The sequence below is a fragment of the Meriones unguiculatus genome, chromosome 10 (assembly GCF_030254825.1).
Source record: "Meriones unguiculatus strain TT.TT164.6M chromosome 10, Bangor_MerUng_6.1, whole genome shotgun sequence".
NCBI lineage: Eukaryota > Metazoa > Chordata > Mammalia > Rodentia > Muridae > Meriones > Meriones unguiculatus.
This window is the reverse complement of record NC_083358.1, coordinates 99,450,280-99,468,216: the sequence shown is the minus strand read 5'-3', so window position 1 is coordinate 99,468,216 and position 17,937 is coordinate 99,450,280. Positions and strand designations below refer to the sequence as shown.

Genomic DNA, 17,937 nt, shown 5'->3' with positions numbered 1-17,937 from the left:
AAGTCTTGAGAGGCAGGAGGAACAAACAATAAAGAGGGCTCAGAAATAAAAATCAACATTTTATATCAGGGTCTCAAAGGGGAACATTAGAGCCTCAGGCCATGAGCTAGAGGAAGCCTCACAAGACTGAGGCCCCAGAAACCAACTGTATTGCCAATAGTTTACAGATGAGGTTGCAAAGTTATAGATCCAATAACAAGAAATAGGGCACATGGATAGTGACTGGGAGGCAAAAGAAGCATGGCTCTTAGAGTGAACAAACACCAGGGGCTATTAAATGAATGGGAGCAGTTGTTGCCAATCCTGACTCTTGTTGGCCTTGGGAGGCTTGCTGATCTTCTGATTCAGATTAACAGTAGCCCAGGGAATGAAAGGTACATAAAGCATATAAATAGGACTCAGGGCACCCCAGAGATGATAACAGTGCAGGAAGGAGCTCCCTGGTCTGCGCCCATCAGTTGTTTCTCCAAGGCACACCACACAACCTAAAACAAAACACTCTACACCATTTGTCTTTGTTCTTTGATTTGTAAATAAACTACTGATTTGAAAATTGAGAGTTTTTTGCTTATTTTATTTCACAAATGAAAAACAGATTTGCTGCTGGGCAAGATGATTTCTCCAAGTCCTCCTTTGTGCTGAGATCTGCTCGGCATCTATTAATGCACATGCAGCAGTATCTGAGGCCATCTGGAGCAGGGGAAAAAAACTGATGGATCAAAGGAAGATCTGACCTACAGCATTTAAAAAAAAAAAAACCACAAAACTTTGCATTGTTGCATTTTTTTTTTAAATTGGCTTCTGGGTCTATAATCATATTCATGTTCTTGAGGCCCAGGGTTGGTTCATTTACTCTCCCAAATGTTTCCTGACTCTTACAAAGCTTTTTCAGGGTCCTTTTCCCCTGTGACCTCCAGGCTCACTTCCCATGCAGGAAAACCACTAGCTACTGCTCAAGAGTGCTGTCTCTTAGGGTCGTTTTGATTTGCATTTCTCTGATGGCTAATGAGGTTGAACATTTCTTTAAGTGTTTCCCTGCCATTCGATATTCCTTTATTGAGAATTCTCTGTTTAGCTCTGTTCTCCATTTTTTAATTGGATTACTTGATTTTTTGCTGTTTAACTTCTTTAGTTCTTTATATATACTGGATATTAATCCTCTGTCAGATATAGGGTTGGTGAAGATCCTTTCCCAATCTGTAGGCTGTCATTTTGTTCTGACGACAGTGTCCTTTGCTTTACAGAAGCTTTTCAGTTTCATGAGGTCCCATTTATCGCTTGTTGCTCTTAGAGCCTGTGCTGTTGCTGTTCTGTTCAGGATATTGTCTCCTGTGCCAATGAGTTCAAGGCTCTTCCCCACTTTTTCTTCTAAGCAGTTTAGTGTGTGTGGTTTTATGTTGAGGTCTTTGATCCACTTGAACTTCAGTTTTGTGCAGGGTGATAAATATCTATTTTCATTTTTCTACTTGTAGACATCCAGTTAAACTAACACCATTTGTTGAAGATGCTGTCTTTTTTTCCATTGAATGGTTTTGGCATCTTTGTAAAAAAATCAGGTGTCCATAAGTGTGTGGATTTATGTCAGGGTCTTCTATTTGATTCCATTGATCCACCAGTCTGTTTGTATGCCAGTACCATGCAATTTTTAGTTTTGTTGCTCTATAGTACAGCTTGAGATCAGGGATGGAGATACCTCCTGAAGATCTTTTACTGTAGAGAATTGTTTTAGCAATTTTGGGGTTCTTATTGTTCCATATGAAGGTGAGAATTTTTTCTTTCAAGGTCTGTAAAGAATTGTGTTGGTAATTTGATGGGAATTGCATTGAATCTGTAGATTGCTTTTGGTAAGATGACCTTACACCGATCAGAATGGCTAAGATCAAAAACTCAAGAGACAACACATGCTGGAGAGGTTATGGAGAAAGGGGAACCCTCCTCCACTGCTGGTGGGAATGTAAACTTGTACAGCCACTCTGGAAAGCAATCTGGTGCTTTCTCAGACAACTAGGAATAATGCTTCCTCAAGATCCAGCTATAACACTCCTAGGCATATACCCAAAAGAGCCTCAGGTACAGAATAAGGACATTTGCTCATCCATGTTTGTAGCAGCCTTATTTGTAATAGCCAGAAGCTGGAAACAGCCCAGATGCCCCTCAGTGGAGGAATGGATGCACAAATTGTTATATATACACAATGGAATATTACTCAGCAATAAAAAAACAAGGAAATCATGAAATTTTCAGGTAAATGGTGGGATCTGGAAAAGATCATCCTGAGTGAGCTATCCCAGAAGCAGAAAGATGCACATGGTATATACTCACTCATATAGACCTATAACATAGAATAAACCTACTAAAATCTGTACACATAAACTAATCAAGAGGGAGGACTCTTGCTAAAATGCTCAATTCCTATCCAGAAAGGCAAAGAGGATGGACATCAGAAGAAGGAGAAAAGAGGGAACAAGTCAGGAGCCTGACACAGAGGACCTCTGAAAGGCTCTGCCCTGCAGACTATCAAGGCAGATGCTGAGACTTATGGGCAACTTTTAGGCAGAATGCAGGGAATCTTATGAAAGAAGTGGGAAACAGTAAGATCTGAAGAGGACAGGAACTCACAAGGAGAGCAAAAGAACCAAAAAATCTGAGCATAGGGGGTCTTTCCTGAGACTAATACTCTAATCAAGGACTATGCATGGAGATAACCTAAGACCCCTGCACAGATGTAGCCCATGGCAGTTCAGTATTCAAGTGGGTTCCATTGTAATAGGAACAGGGACTGTCTCTGACATGAATGGATTGTTCTGCTCTTTAATTACCTACATCCTGAGGGGAAAGCAGCATTACCAGGCCACAGAAGAAGACAATGCAATGCAAGACAATCCTGATGAGACCTAATTGACTAGGATCAGAAGGAAGGAAAAGAAGACCTCCCCTATCAGTGGACTTGGGGAGGAAAATGCATGCAGAGGGTGTAGAAAGGCAGGGATTGGGATGGGAGGAGGGAGGGAACCACAGGGGGGATACAAAGTGAATAAAGTGTAATTAATAAAGAATTAAAAAAAATAGTGCTGTCTCCTACCATCACAATCTCTTCTGTTTGAAAGGCTTCATGTCAGTGGACAGTGAAAGGTCAGAGGAAGACAGGAGGAAGGACAAGTGCAATAGCTCTCCAGTCTGGTTTCACATTAGACACTGGGTCTAAACTCTTACTCTTTGTATCATGTAGAAAGCACGCTGTTTTAGTGTATTTACCTGTTCACATGAGTGGCCTGCTGAGTGTCAGTATTTGAGTTTGAGCGTCTTTCTGTTTTGGTCCACTTCCTAATAACACCTGTAATTAATTAAACAATTTATGCGAACCACAGTTTTCACACTCTTTCATCCCTATAAATTTCTTTGGAGCAAGAATGAGCTATTACTTTATGGGAAACGGGCTCTCTTTTATGTGTGGAAGCATCAGAAGCTCAGAAACTCAACCAAAATTACAAAACTTCTAAATGGTAACACAGAAATTGATACTTTTTGGTTGATTGATACCAGAATTGATTCAGGCCCTAAAGCCTGAATCCAAAGCTGAAGTTTTGAAGCTTTGTGCTACATCTCTTCCCTGATAATCTTGAATAGATACACATCACCATGCAGTATTTCTCCTCCACCTCAGCTGTGGGAGCTGGATACCAGGAAATGGGGCCAAGTGCCAGCCAAGGCTCAGGAACACTGCACTTGTCTTTGTTATAGTCTGGGGTGAACACTGCCTCCCTGCTAGTGTCAGGTCTGGGATGTGGCTTTGTTGACTCTGAGAACTACAGCTACTCTGGAGAGGGAGTACTCATTTTCTGGGGTCACTGTGACTCTTGAATCACTGTTTCTGGTATGGTGCAAATGTGTAGCAGAGCTGTTCCCATGCTGCATATGGGCAGCTCCTATTAAAGGGTCTTGAGCTCCATCCCCATAGCTGCAAGACAAGGTGCAAGATGGGGAGGCTGCTGCTGTTGGTTGGTGAGTATGACAGAGCCTATCAGTGCTGCACAGTCCAGGAGATACCAGTTTGTCATTTCTCTGGTGCCCACTAGAGAAACCTGGGGCTTAAAGAGCCTAGATTAGTGAATATAGGATAGACTTAATAAAGAATCAGTGACACTCAGGGAGGAAGGAACAGGGCTGTAGTTCTCCAGACTGGTTGTTTTCATGCTTGAGCTTCATCTTGGACCAGTTAGTTCAGAATTTCTGAGAAAAGGGCTGTGATGTGAAGACATTTGAATTTGTAGCCAGAATTGAGAACCACTGGATGAGAGCTTTAGCTTGGACTTCTAACCATCATTGTCCCTATGCAAAGCATATACAGGTATATGCATTGTTTATTAGAAAGAAGGTTAGAGTACCTCTACTCTGTTAACTTCGGAGAATAAACCAGTGACTGATGTGTGTCTCCACTTATGCCTCTGCATGTGTATATGGTGCTGGGCTGGAGGGGGCCCTTGCTAATTGGAGGGTGTGTGGCGGGGCATGAAAACTGTGCAATATATATATATGTTTCTTCATTTCCTGCAGGGCTGACTTTTCTGATGAAACACAGTGATGGTAAGGAAACCAGCTTCTCCCCTCCAGTGCAGGGAGAGTGGCTGGGAAATCACTGTTCAGTTTTTCCTGGCCCTGCCTGTGATGGTCATAGGTTACTGAGCCAATACAGTTCAGTGTAGGATGCTGGCCACTTGCTTTCTGTATGTCTCAGTATATGCCACGATCTAGACTCATAAGGCATTCTTTCTTCTCTGAGGCTTCAGCAGCAAGGGCAAGAGGTCTGGGTGCCTGCATAAGAGGCTTTGGTGGATGTTTGTGGGAGGTAAGGGGCCTGCTAAAGCAGTTTGGTTTCTTTGGCCTTTGGCTTACTCTACTCTGTAGAAGTTGAGTTCCCTTCTTGCCTCATGATCTTTGCTGACTAATATTTTCTGTCCTTGCCAGGTACTGCCTACAAGCTGGTGTGTTATTTCACCAACTGGGCACATAGTCGGCCAGGCCCTGCCTCCATCTTGCCCCATGACCTGGACCCCTTTCTTTGTACACATCTGATATTTGCCTTTGCCTCAATGAACAACAATCGGATTGTTGCCCAGAATCTTCATGATGAGAATTTTCTCTACCCAGAGTTCAACAAACTCAAGGAGAGGTATGTTAGATGTGCAGTTGGGCTCTCAGATTTTATAGCTAGAAGAAAGTTAAGCTTCTTTTTCTTATTATTCTTAATTTTCCTGATTTTTCTAATCCTACATTTTTTTTTCAAATGGGGATCTGAGTACTTCCAACCTAGGAGCTCTCTATTGACCAGCCCCTTGAGCTCCTTCTTGCCTTGATGAATTGGTAGTTAATTTTGCCTATTCCTGGCTGCCTTCATACTTCTTTCTCCTGATAAGCTTTGGCTAACCCTTTGAACCCAGTTGTGAGGAATTAAGGCTGCTAATCACATATTCTCAACTAATGTTAATGTTTTCGTTACCTCTTGGCACTTGCAACTCCCAAGCTGTGGGTCTTTCAAGGGGAGCTCTCTGAACACTGAATAGTCAGGTCATTGACCGCACAAAGAAGCTGATGCTCAGGAAGTGCTGGCGATTCATGTCCAGAGCCTGTGGGTTCCTTCTCTGCCCAAGGGAAGGTTTGTTAATATATTAACAGAGACTGATGGGCAGGGCAAGCACCCAGCGAGTGGGATGCTTGTCTACATATTTGCTGTTGCATTTCAAGCAGTCCAAGGTGCATAGTCATTTCTCAATGAATATTTGTTGAGTAAAAAATGTCAAACTTTGGGCAGAGTGCAGTGAATCTTATGAAAGAAGTGGGAGATAGTAAGACCTGGAGAGGACAAGAGCTCCACAGGGCAGCAACAGATACAAAAAGCATGGGCCCAGGGGTCTTTTCTGAAACTGATACACCAGCCAGGGACTACTCATGGAGATGGCCTGAAACCCCTGCACAGAGGTAGCCTATGTCAGATGTCAGGTCAGTATCCAAGTGGGCTCCATAGTAATGGGGACAGGGACTGCCTCTGACATAAACTGATTGGCCTGCTCTTTGATCACCTCCCCCTGAGGGGGGAGCAGCCTTGCCAGGCCACAGAAGAAGACAATGCAGCCACTCCTGATGAGACCTGACAGACTAGGATCAGAGAGAAGGGGGGGGGGACCTCCCTTATCAGTGGACTGGGAGAGGAGCACGGGTGGGGAAGAGGGAGGGTGGGATTGGGAGGGGAGGAGGGCAGGGAAGTCCAGGGGGGATACAAAGTGAATAAACTATAATGAATAAAAAAAAAAAAAAAGAAAAGAAAAAAATTTAAAAAAATGTGTGACTAGAAACCTTCTAGAGCTCTCTGGAAATATCATGGGGAAGTGGAGGAGCCTGAGTCACCTTATATACTTTTGGTACACAGAGCTGTAATTGTCTTTGGATTGGCTATTTTTTTTTCCTCTCCTTCTGTGATCTTTACATACCTTCTCCCATTCTTTTCTTAGCCCCCACTCCATTTCCCATTGTTTTTCTCATGGGCAAAAGAAAAAGAGTAGTGACTGAAGGTATCCATAGGGTAGGGACCTGCTTACCTACTTTCTCCCCCACATTTTAGGAACAGAGAGCTGAAAACACTGCTGTCCATCGGAGGGTGGAACTTTGGCACATCCCGGTGAGCTCTTCTGTCACTGTTTTTCACTCTGAGAGGTAGAGTGCTTTCTCTCTGGAAATGGTGTGTGTTTGTGTGTGTGTGTGTGTGTGTGTGTGTGTGTGTGTGCGCTTATGCTCCCCATGGGTGTGTGGGGAAGCCAGCTTGGACATAAGGACAGCAAGGCTCATATTGGTACTTTCTTAAGTCCTGGATTCAAGGGACACCTTTCCACAGAGGGTCCTAGGAGGAAAAGAGGGTCCTGCTCTTGGTGAGAAAAGAAACAAGGAAACATCAGTGGCAATATGGTGCATTCAGGACTTGGACTCTAGCATAGTGGCAGAGCACTTGCTAAACTCCACCAAGCCCCTGGGTCTGACCCTTGGTACCATCTGAAAACACACTCCAAACAAAACACAAGACTACTTGGAGACATAAACTTGTAGAAAAAAAATACCAAGAAAAATAAACATGTGACATGAAACTTAGGTCACAAAATGAGTAACAGGTAAAATGGGATACCCACAAATCAATCTCTAACTCTTTTTGTTGGAGGGTTTTGTCTCTGAAGAGAGTTTTATATAGAACAAGAAGAGTAATACCCAAGCCTCACAGGCCCTGGACTTCCCCACTTTGTAGATGGAGCTGGCTGTGATGGAGATAAAGATGCAACAAATGAGGTTTTTGTGCTATTGCAGGACTCACAGCATACGTCCCTCGTGCAGTGAGCCCGCGCTCTTATTAGTACCTCCCATCAGAGATATGATAGGGAAATGGTAAACCACCTTCATCTTCTCGGAAGGAAAGTTTCCTTGCTTCCTAGCTAAGGTCTGGGCAGAGACTGCTCTCCAGCCTTGGAGGGAGACCTGATAGTCTGCTGTGTGTAGGATGCCCCTGGTAAGGGACCTCTAGGTGGGATGGAGGATTCCAAGTGTGAGCTGACTGGCAACTAGTTCTGCTCAACACCAGGCTTCATCTCCGCTCCTATGATTTGCTGTGAGCCTAAGGCCAAGTGAGATTCTACATGTATGTATGTACATATATATGTAAATATATACATATACGGATCATTTCTTGTGATGTTGCTGTGTTTCAAATTATTTGGAAAGGAAAGCAAGAGTCACAAGTATTAAGGAATTTTACAGGTTCCTTCTAGGTGTCCTCACCCGCAAGAGTGCCCAGCTGATTAAAGGCTAATAGACAATGGAACCCAGGTCTGTCTCTCTCTAGGTCTAATTATCTTATAATCGGTTTTCACAACGTTAATCTGGGATTTGCTTAAAGTTCAGCTCCAATAAGTAAGAATTACTCCTACGTGTTTTGCTATGGAAAAGAAAACAAACAAATAAAAAATCAAAAAAGCCAATGAATAAAACAGCCATGAGAGGAAATTTCTCTTGAGAGCACTTTGCCTTTTGTGCCAGCCTAAGCTGCCAGATGGGGACACTGATAGGGTCTCAGAGGATGCTATGACTTTGACGACACTGTTCTTTGCCTTACCCTGGTCTCCCTGCAGGTTCACCACTATGCTGTCCACACTTGCCAACCGTGAAACATTTATTGACTCAGTCATATCCTTCCTGAGAACACATGACTTTGATGGTCTTGACCTCTTCTTCTTGTACCCTGGATTACGAGGCAGCCCCACATATGACCGTTGGAATTTTCTCTTCTTAATTGAAGTAAGGCCAATGCTTCTACTTCTCATTCAGGGTGGGTGAATGGCAGAGAGGTACCACAAGATACCACAAGGCCAGGGCAGGAGAACAGAATAGAACAGACTATTCATTTACTGACATTCTCTGGAGCTGCTGGACCCCATTGCCTTGGGGTAGCTGCCCAGTGGCTAACTTTGTCTCCATCTGGATCTTGCTTCAGTTCTGTAGCCTACAGGGATGCTTTCTCTCTGAAGCTTTCTGGCCTTGCTCAGTAAGTGTCAGTCTGTATTCTGTGTTTCCAGCCTGCTTTCCTTCCCTCTGATAACTCCAGTGCCATGTTGGTATGTGTCTGTCTTCCTCATAGTCTTGGGCAGAACCTATACTTTCTTTCTGTCCCAGACCTGGCTTAAAGAGCTTAAACAATTTCCGGATGAGGCTTTCCCCCTTGACTTTCTTTTTTTTTTTTTAATTGTGTTTTCCTTCCTAGGAGCTCCAGTTTGCCTTTGAGAAGGAGGCCCTGCTTACCCAGCAGCCGCGGCTGCTGCTGTCAGCTGCTGTCTCTGGCATCCCACACATCATCCAAACATCTTATGATGTGCGCTTTTTAGGAAGGTGAGTGGATATTGCTCTAGGGTGGCTCAAGTGCTGTCTGAGCCCCTACTTGCTAGTCCCCATGTTAGTGAGGTTCTGTAGTGAGGTTCAGGAGTTGAGTGGGGAGCTAATGAGGTATGGGGAGAAGTGGGTATCTTACCCATCCCTGGAATTTTCTTTTAAAAATCAGAACTTGGTGTTGTACTGCTGGCTTATAACACCATTGACACAGTTGGAGTTTTCTTCAGGACCCATTTCTGGAACTCACTGGTAGAGAAGGCCATGAGACTGGCCTCTTCCTTCTCTGAGCACAGGAATGGATATACTATATGCAAACAGATGATAGTGTCAAAGGGCAGGTGAGTAGCAAGCAATGCCAGAGAAAGCAACACAGGAATCCTAGTCACTCACATTACATTTTTTTTTTTTTACAAATGTTAAAAAAAGCAGACAAAAATAGGAAGGTCATAGATCTTTCTAGACATGCTGGCTCTGGACTAATTTTCTTGAATCACAATCAAGTATTTAAAGATGAAGAAACTAAGGTCGATGCAGAGAAAGTGAGGACACGATGTTCCTGTGCAATTGCATGAGGGAGAGGTGTTTTCATGTGGGAGGAAAAGTGAGACCCAACAGGGAAGAGAGCTTATTAATGTTAATTGGGTTGCCAGGTAACATTAAGAGAGAGCTGCCTTTGCCTAACTGGGTGATTTTAAGCAAATTTGTTAATCTGAGCTTCTAATTGTTTAACTTTAAATTGTAAAAAGTTGGTTGGATATGGTATTGTATTCTTGTGTGTAATCACAGTATCAGGGAGGTAAAGAAAAGAGGAATGTGAGTTTGAGATCAGCCTGGGCTACATAGTAGGTTCTAGGTCAGCCTCAGTTATGTGATAAGACACTGTCATAAAATACATAAAGGAGGGAGGGATGGAGATAGAGATAGATAGATAGATAGATAGATAGATATAGAGAGTCTATTTATAGCATTAGCCAGATTAATTAGATAATCAATATAAACCTTTTCATTCTGACATAAAACATGCTCAGTTAACACTTTCATTATGACTATGAAAGTGTTCTGGAAGAGCAGGTGCCAGTGGTTCCTTGACACACATCTCTTTTACTTTTATGGGCTTGTGCTGTGGTTTGATTTCATAATGGTTAATGAAGACCACTGCCAGCACCATGTCAAGCCTGCATGTCTTGTCTGAACTCTTTCTATCTCCATTTATAGTCTCAAGATGCATAGATCTTGATGTACAACTATTTCTAGTCAGTAGTTCATTCCATTTCAAAGTGCCTGGCATATCCTGGGCAGGTTCACAAGAGTGAGAAGATTTGGTGACCTACTATTTAGCTGAATAGTGCTGTGATGATATGAGTTGAGTATTTAGTTAGTCTGACCTTCATATATCCTTTGTTCCTTACAGACGTCTGGATTTCATTAATGTCTTGTCTTATGACTTACATGGAAGTTGGGAGAAGTTTACAGGTCACAACAGTCCCCTATTCTCTCTTCCTGAAGACTCCAAATCTTCAGTAAGGAAAGGAAAGGTATCAGGTGACCCACATTTCCATCCTTGAACCCAGGCCATTGGTGAGGCTGTCTTCTTTCCACCTACAGGCATATGCTATGAATTATTGGAGAAAGCTTGGAGCACCCACAGATAAGCTTATCATGGGCTTCCCCACCTATGGACGTACCTTTCATCTCATCAAAGCATCTAAGAATGGATTGCAGGCTGCTTCGATGGGACCAGCATCTCCTGGGAAGTACACCAAGCAGGCTGGCTTCTTGGCTTACTTTGAGGTGATGGGATTAGAGAGCTCTGTCTAGTGGTTGGGGTTCCTCCTCAAGCTGGAACAAGAGCTAGGCTAAGAGCAATGGTGGGTGAGAGCTAGACACAGGGCAAAGAGATGTTTTCTGTTTGCTTGTTTGTTTTGTTTTATTTCTGGACAAAGGAAATTCATTGAAAAACATTCTTCCTTTGGAAAGTTGTAGAGTCCTTTGTAAGAGGTAAGAGACCAGGGAGAATAGGAATGGAAAGGAAACAGTAAAGAATTTTAAGGGTTACATAACTAAATTCACCCTTGGTCTACAGCCTATGTAAATAACAGGTCCTTTACACACACACACACACACACACACATGCTTATGCAAAAGTATGTGTAAAGGAAAACCTAGGTTTGAATAAATGCATTATTTTTGCAGAATATTGACCCTGATTTTCTCTGATGTCATCTGGGTCATCAAGGCTTCCCTGGTCAGGTTTTAAATAAACAGTTTGAAACCTTGATCCTCAGCTTCTTGTCTTTTCCACTCTTCATTGCCAAAGTCTTTGTCAAAACTTGGAACTTGATAAAAAATTGTGCTTGCCACACTCCCTATGATGAAGTCTCCCTTTCAGCCAGTTTTCTCTGAATGAGTGCATGCATGACAGAGTCAATAAACAAACAGCTATGGAACATTGTATATGTGCCAAGTGTGGGTGCCTGGTACCACTCAAGCTTTGGAACCTGTCATATGATTTCCATGGCAGTTTCTGTGTGAGAGTGGTTCATAGCACTTTAAATGTTTTCTAAAATGAATCATGTTTCAAAATTCTAAATTTTATATTTTATTTAAAGTGGAATATTTAATTCATTTATATTTCATAAAAGGTTTATGATACATTTTAAATACTAATGCATCTTTGACTAAAATATTTACTTTAGAAATAAAAACATCATAACACAGCACCACCATAGAACCAGCTTCATCACTAGTCCATACTCAGTCCTTTTTAAAAAAAAATTATTTATTACAATTTGTTCACTTTGTATCCCAGCTGTTGTCCCTTTCCTTGTTTCCTCCCAATCCCATCCTCCTTCCCTCATCTCCTCCTATGCCCCTCCCCAAGTCCACTGATAGGGGAGATCCTTCTCCCCTTCCATCTGACCCTAGCCTATCAGATCTCATCAGGACTGGCTGCATGGTTGTGTGTGGTGTTGTAGTTGAAAGAACGTATTTTAAGGTCATGATAGGTTAACCCTCAACACCTTCAAAGTATAACCAGTTAAGCTTTAAAGTATAACCAACCAACCAATAACCCAACAATGACAACAAACTTCACAAGGAAGGACAAAGATGTTAACTTCTGCAAAAATGTTAAGCTTTAAAGTATAACCAACCAACCAATAACCCAACAATGACAACAAACTTCACAAGGAAGGACAAAGATGTTCACAGAGTGAACATCTGTACTTCTCTGTAATATTCAGTTTCTAGCACAATGCTGGAAATTCAGTGGACACTCAAGAGCGTGGTGGGTTGTAACAACCTAGTTTGTCCTGCCTTTGAGACCTTTAGATGTGGAAGTTCAGATGCTAGTTGGATCGTTACCTAGACAGGGCAGCCTTCATCTGAGCTCTAATGAACACAGCAGAGGCTTGTTTATAAAGACAGATGCAGGCCTGGTCGCTGGCTGGGTTTATTTATCTTAGTGTTGTGGTGCTGGTGTTATTTACCAAGCCCTGATTTTGTTTCTGGTCTTTTTTTAAAAAAATATTTAGGTTTCTCTGTCTCTCTGTCTCTCTCTCTCTCTTACCATAAACACTAGAGGAAGGGCCATACAACAGAAGGAACAAAGTCAATATGTAGGGGAAGTCCTTTGAGGACTGTTTTCTTGCTCCCTGTTTGGTTTCCTGTCTCAGGTCCTGGTGAGAGGCTTTTCCTGAATACTTTCTCCTGAGACAAGAAGCAACTGTATATCCTGGTCCTTCTTTTCAGGGCAAATGCCCTCACATTGAACTCACATGTTTCCTCCTGGCAGGTCTGTTCCTTTGTCCAGAGAGCAAAAAAGCACTGGATTGATCATCAATTTGTCCCATATGCCTACAACGAGAAGGAGTGGCTTGGCTATGATGACACCATCAGCTTCCATCACAAGGTGAGACACTTGTTTTTCCTGGTCCAGTATCCAGATTCTCACTATTTTTGACGTAACTCTCCTCTGTGCTCTGTCTCTTTGTCTCTGTCTGTCTGTCTGTCTGTCTCTCTCTCACACACACACACTCACTCCCTGTTTCTTTGTGTTCCTGTGCTTATGCACACAAGTGTCTATTTCACCAAGCATCCACAAATATTGATAGGTAGCAGGAATGAGGAACGTTCAAGAAGGTTCCCTGAGAGAGATAGGAGCAGGAGAAGATAACTCTTAAGAGAGGCTCACTGGGATAGATAGACTCTTGCTAGAGGTTTAAAGGAAAATTTGGGTAGGACAGGGTATTTCTGAGGGGGGAGGTCTAAAATACTGGTGAGAGACTTTAATTCTTCAAGAGGAGTTTCTGAGTTGGTATATGGACTTGAAATTTGGAAGCTTTTGGGAGCCTAACTGACCATTCCTTTCCCCAGTGTAAGTGGTAAAAATAGAGGCTGACAGCTGTGTGTGTGTGTGTGTGTGTGTGTGTGTGTGTGTGTGTGTCTGTATGCGTGCACGCGCATGTGGAGGTGAAAGGTACCCGTGTCAGGTGTCATCCTTAATTTCTCTTCATCTTCTTCTTTTTTTAATTAAATTTTTTAAAAATATTAGTTACAGTATATTAACTTTGTGTCCCAGCTGTATCCCACTCCCTCATTCCTTCCCAATCTCACCCTCCCTCCCTCATCTTTTCCCTACCCCTTTCTAAGTCCACTGATATGGGAGGACCTCCTCCCTTTTCATCTGACTCTAGCTTGGAGGTATCTACAGGCCTGGCTGCAAAGTCCTCCTCTGTGGCCTAGCAGGGCTACTCCTCCTTTGGGTGGTGGTGGTGGGGAGGAGGTCAAAGAGCCAGTCATTGAGTTCATGTCAGAAATAGTCCCTGTTTTCCTTAGTAGGGTACCCACTTGGATACATCCAAGCAGGGGTTCTAGGTTATTTCCATACAATGTCCTTGGTTGGAGATACAGTGCCCAGATATATTTGGTACTGTGGAGCTCCTGTCCTCTCCAGGTCATACTAACTCCCCCTTCTTTCATATGATTCCCTGTACTCTGCCAAAGGTTTGGTTATGAGTCTCAGCATCTGCTTTGATCCACTGCTAGGTAGAGACTTTCAGAGGCCCTCTGTGGTAACAGAGGCTCCTGTCCTGTTACTTGTTTTCTCCTACTTCCAATGTCCATCCCATTTGTCTTTCTAAGTGAGGATTGATCATCTTACCCCAGGTCCTCTTTCTTGTTTAGCTTCTGTAGGTGTACAGCTTTTAGTATGTTTATCCTATCTTATAGGTCTAGTACCCACTTACAAGTGAGTATATGCCGTGTGTGTCTTTCTCCGTTTGAACCTGAAGTTCATAGATGCACCTAGACTGGTTGGTTAGCAAGCCCCAGAGATCTTTTTGCCTCTACCTTCCCAGCTTTAGAATTACAGGCATATACTGCTATACTTTGCTTTTTAAATGTGGGTTCTAGGGATTGAACTCATGTCCTCAGGCTTACACAGCAGGTATTTTACCAACTGAGCCATATCACCGGCCCTGAGTCTGGTAGGTTTTCATAGAAAATTCAAACAGAAGCTTCATGGTCCAGTTGTCTCCAAATCTGCCTTTGCTTTGGTAATTCTGAGAGACTTAATAAATGGAAATTCTCAGCCTATCCTACACTCAGTAGTTATTTTAGAAGTCTAATTTGAGAATGTCTGCACATGTGACCTTGCTATAGAAATTTGCAATTTTGGAAACTCTAAGGCACAAGGGAGGATCCAGGTATAAGATAGTAAGGGTCTGGACCAGGTGTTTTGGAGGAATGGTAGATTGTGAGTATTGAAAACTGTTGGATATTGGGCTTAGGAGTAGAGAGGATTCACAGTTCTTTTGTAGGTGATAGAAGTGGCAGGTGTTGGCTGTTCTTTGTGAGGACAGTTTGGGGTGAAAAGCGCTAGCGATAGTGGAACACTAGTGATGTTTCACTGTGTATTTCTATGTGTAACTCAAGAAGAGAGAAATGCTCCCAGCTACTGTGACCTTACTCTAGTTTGGGAATGGAAGATATAGACAAGATGACTCAATTGAAACAGCAAGTCAGATGGACTTAAATATGAGTCTCAGAACATCAGACAGAAGACCTCACCTGCTCCCACCATGTGCTATAGGGAGGCTCTGGGGCCAGTAGCAGACAGGGGACTTGAATGGGGCATTATTGAACCTTGATCAGCTACAGTTAGATAGAAGATATGAGCCTGGTGACAGGATGATTATATCATTTTTGTGAGATAATATCAGAGCAAAAAGAAACCCTGGATGTTTTAGTACTCCTGCTTCGGGCAGGCCAGTTTGTAAGGAAATCAGGAAATTATGCTAAAAGAGAAAGCTACCTTTTAACTTTCTTCCAGAGCCCAAAGACCATTACCTCCCATCTCATCATCACCCCCCTCATGGTATTTAGACATAAACAGAATGGATGGTTCATTCCATTGAAGATCTGGTTCTCTCCTCATGTAGGGGGAAGGCAAGTAGTTCAGCCATTCTGTTTCAAAGGAACCCCCCAAAACCTTATTGATGTTGTAGTGTATAGGCATTCTTTTGGCCCCCCAAAATACTGGAAATATTTATTTTTCTTGAATGAGGTTACCAAAGAAGGTAAGAGTCATATAAAATTTCTAAGATTCCATAGCTAATGAGAAGTAGAGGCTAAGAGTCCAGTGCAGATTATAATCATATGTGCCCTCCTTTATTGTCTTCTGCAGGTTTGCTCATCTTCTGCTTTCCCAGACTGTACCAGACTATGGGGTAGTTAGTAATTGACCATTACTCTTACAGGCAATGTTTGTGAAAAAAGAGCATTTCGGAGGGGCCATGGTGTGGACACTGGATATGGATGATGTCAAGGGCACTTTCTGTGGCAATGGCTCTTTCCCCCTTGTCCGTGTATTGAATGAGCTCTTGGTGAAGGCAGGTAAGTAGTTAGCGCCTGGAAGCCAGGCTTGTAAGTCATAGAACCAGACACTGGTGGGTCCATTCTGCCAGGACTAACTTTTTTTTTTTAACTTGACATTGAGGAAAGAGCAAACTTGACCTCTTTGAGCTTCCATTGCCTTATCTGAAAGTGAAATCGTCTTAGACTCATGACATCTCTAAGAACTAAATGAGATATTGGATGAACATCATACTGTTTCATAATTAACAGTCAATTCTATTTGTTTTTTCTTTTTATTTAATGGGCAAGGGTTTAGATGGAACTAGAGCCTTAAACTGGCTCTCACCTACTTGTTTACAATTTGCTGTCCAGATGAGTCTCCTGACCTCAGCTTTGTTCTGACACCTCCTCCAATGTGGAGTCAGCTTCTCTTTGAGGTGTCAACAGCAAATTAGGCCTTGAACAACAGGTCTGCTTTGGGCAGACTGAGGGAGGTTAAATGAGGATTTAAACATTGGGAACTGAGCCTTCCTTGAATTAGGCACCAGAAATGCAGCAAATCCACAGATGTCCCACACTTTGGGCCTGTGCTAATACCTTAGGGTAGGGGAACAGAGCATCTGTGTGTTGGGGTTTTTATCTTCTCCCTCTGAGAAGTAAATCATGAAATCCTTCAATGATGGGTTTTTGGATCAGGTTCCTCAGCTTTGGAATGGATTTAGGTTGTTGGGAATTAATAAGAAAGGAAAGAAGAGGTAGAAATCTTACCTTTGTTTTTCTGATGATTTTTTTTCAGAAATCAACTCAACCCCTCTGCCACAATTTGGGTTTACATCGTCTGTGAATTCCTCAGGACCTGGTTCTGAGAGTCTGGCTGTGACAAAGGCATTGGCCACTGATACTATAAAGATTTTGCCCCCAGGAGGAGAGGTTATATTCACTGATGTCAACAGAAAGCATGAAAACATGACTATAATCCCCAATGGTGGATTTATGACCCCTGGGGGAACAGCATCTCCTACAACACATACTGTAGCTTTAGAAAGTAACACTATGGCTCCTGGGGCAAAGACTATGACTTCACTGGACCTTTTCTCTGAGACCACCACTGGGATAACAGGAACATTCCAGACAGAGACAAATAGGAAAGACATCATGGCCACAGTGCGTCATCAGTCTGTGACCCCTGCAGGGATAAATAAGACTCTTGTCTATCTTCAGACTATGATTCCCAAAGAGAAGGGAACTTCCAAAAAGAAGGCTGAGGTCCTTGGAAAGGTCACTGTTCCCCCCAGAGAGATGTTAGTTACCCCTAATGGACAGATTTAAAATGGGAAAGTTTGATTATTAAGGTAGAAACCTACTCTTAGAATGGGTGAAATTGGTCCTCACAAAGAAGTTGAGAACAGGATGCTGTCCCTGTCCCCAGCTCTATTGTCCTGTTTCCAGCATACACTCCTATCACTTTTAAAACTGGCTTCACTTTTACTGGTGAGATCCATTCCTTTGTCAACTCAATAGCCCTTCTAACAAATATCTTCTCTCTTAAAAATAAAAAAGGAAGAAAACCATGAAAACTTTGTATGGATCAAAGATCATGAGCTCCATTGGTGGCAAAGCCTAGGGAAAACACTTGTCTTGTCCTCTATGTGATATGACAGAAGCCATCTCATGCTGTCAACCACAAATCATTGTGGGGCAAAGCTGGAACCAAAGCCACCATGAGGCAATCTCCTTTCTGTTGAATAAACTGCAAGCATGTCAATCTGTTGCCTCTGCAATTCTTTTCTATTTTCATTTATGTATATGTGCGTGTGCCTGTTTGAGGGAATGTTCCACACATGCATGTGCCTGTGGAGGCCAGAAGAGGGCATTGGGGCATTGGCCTCTTTAGAACCAGAGTTATGACTATGACTCCTAGCGAGAAGGGAACTTCCAGAGAGAAGGCTGAGGTCCTTGGAACAGTCACTGTTCCCCCTATAGAGATGCTAGTTACCCCTAATGGACAGAGTACAATTCTAAAATGAGAGAGTTTGATTACCAAGGTAGAAACCTATTCCCAAGATGGGTGAAATTGGTTCCCACATAGAAGTTGAAAACAGGATGCTGCTCTCAACAGGTGGTTGTGAGCTGCCTGATGTGGGTGTAGCAAACCCAACTCTG

General features: G+C 42.8%; 1 protein-coding gene across 1 annotated transcript; it reads left to right on the top strand.

Moving 5' to 3' along the window:
• Positions 1-3,977: 3,977 nt before the first annotated feature.
• On the top strand, positions 3,978-17,539 carry Ovgp1 (oviductal glycoprotein 1). Its single transcript, XM_060393338.1, has 10 exons — positions 3,978-4,002; positions 4,966-5,170; positions 6,617-6,673; positions 8,166-8,331; positions 8,795-8,919; positions 10,331-10,439; positions 10,525-10,710; positions 12,713-12,829; positions 15,678-15,813; positions 16,571-17,539. Exons 1-10 carry the CDS (start codon positions 3,978-3,980, stop codon positions 17,101-17,103), a joined length of 1,659 nt encoding a protein of 552 aa, XP_060249321.1. The 3' UTR covers positions 17,104-17,539.
• The last annotated feature ends 398 nt before the right edge of the window (positions 17,540-17,937 follow it).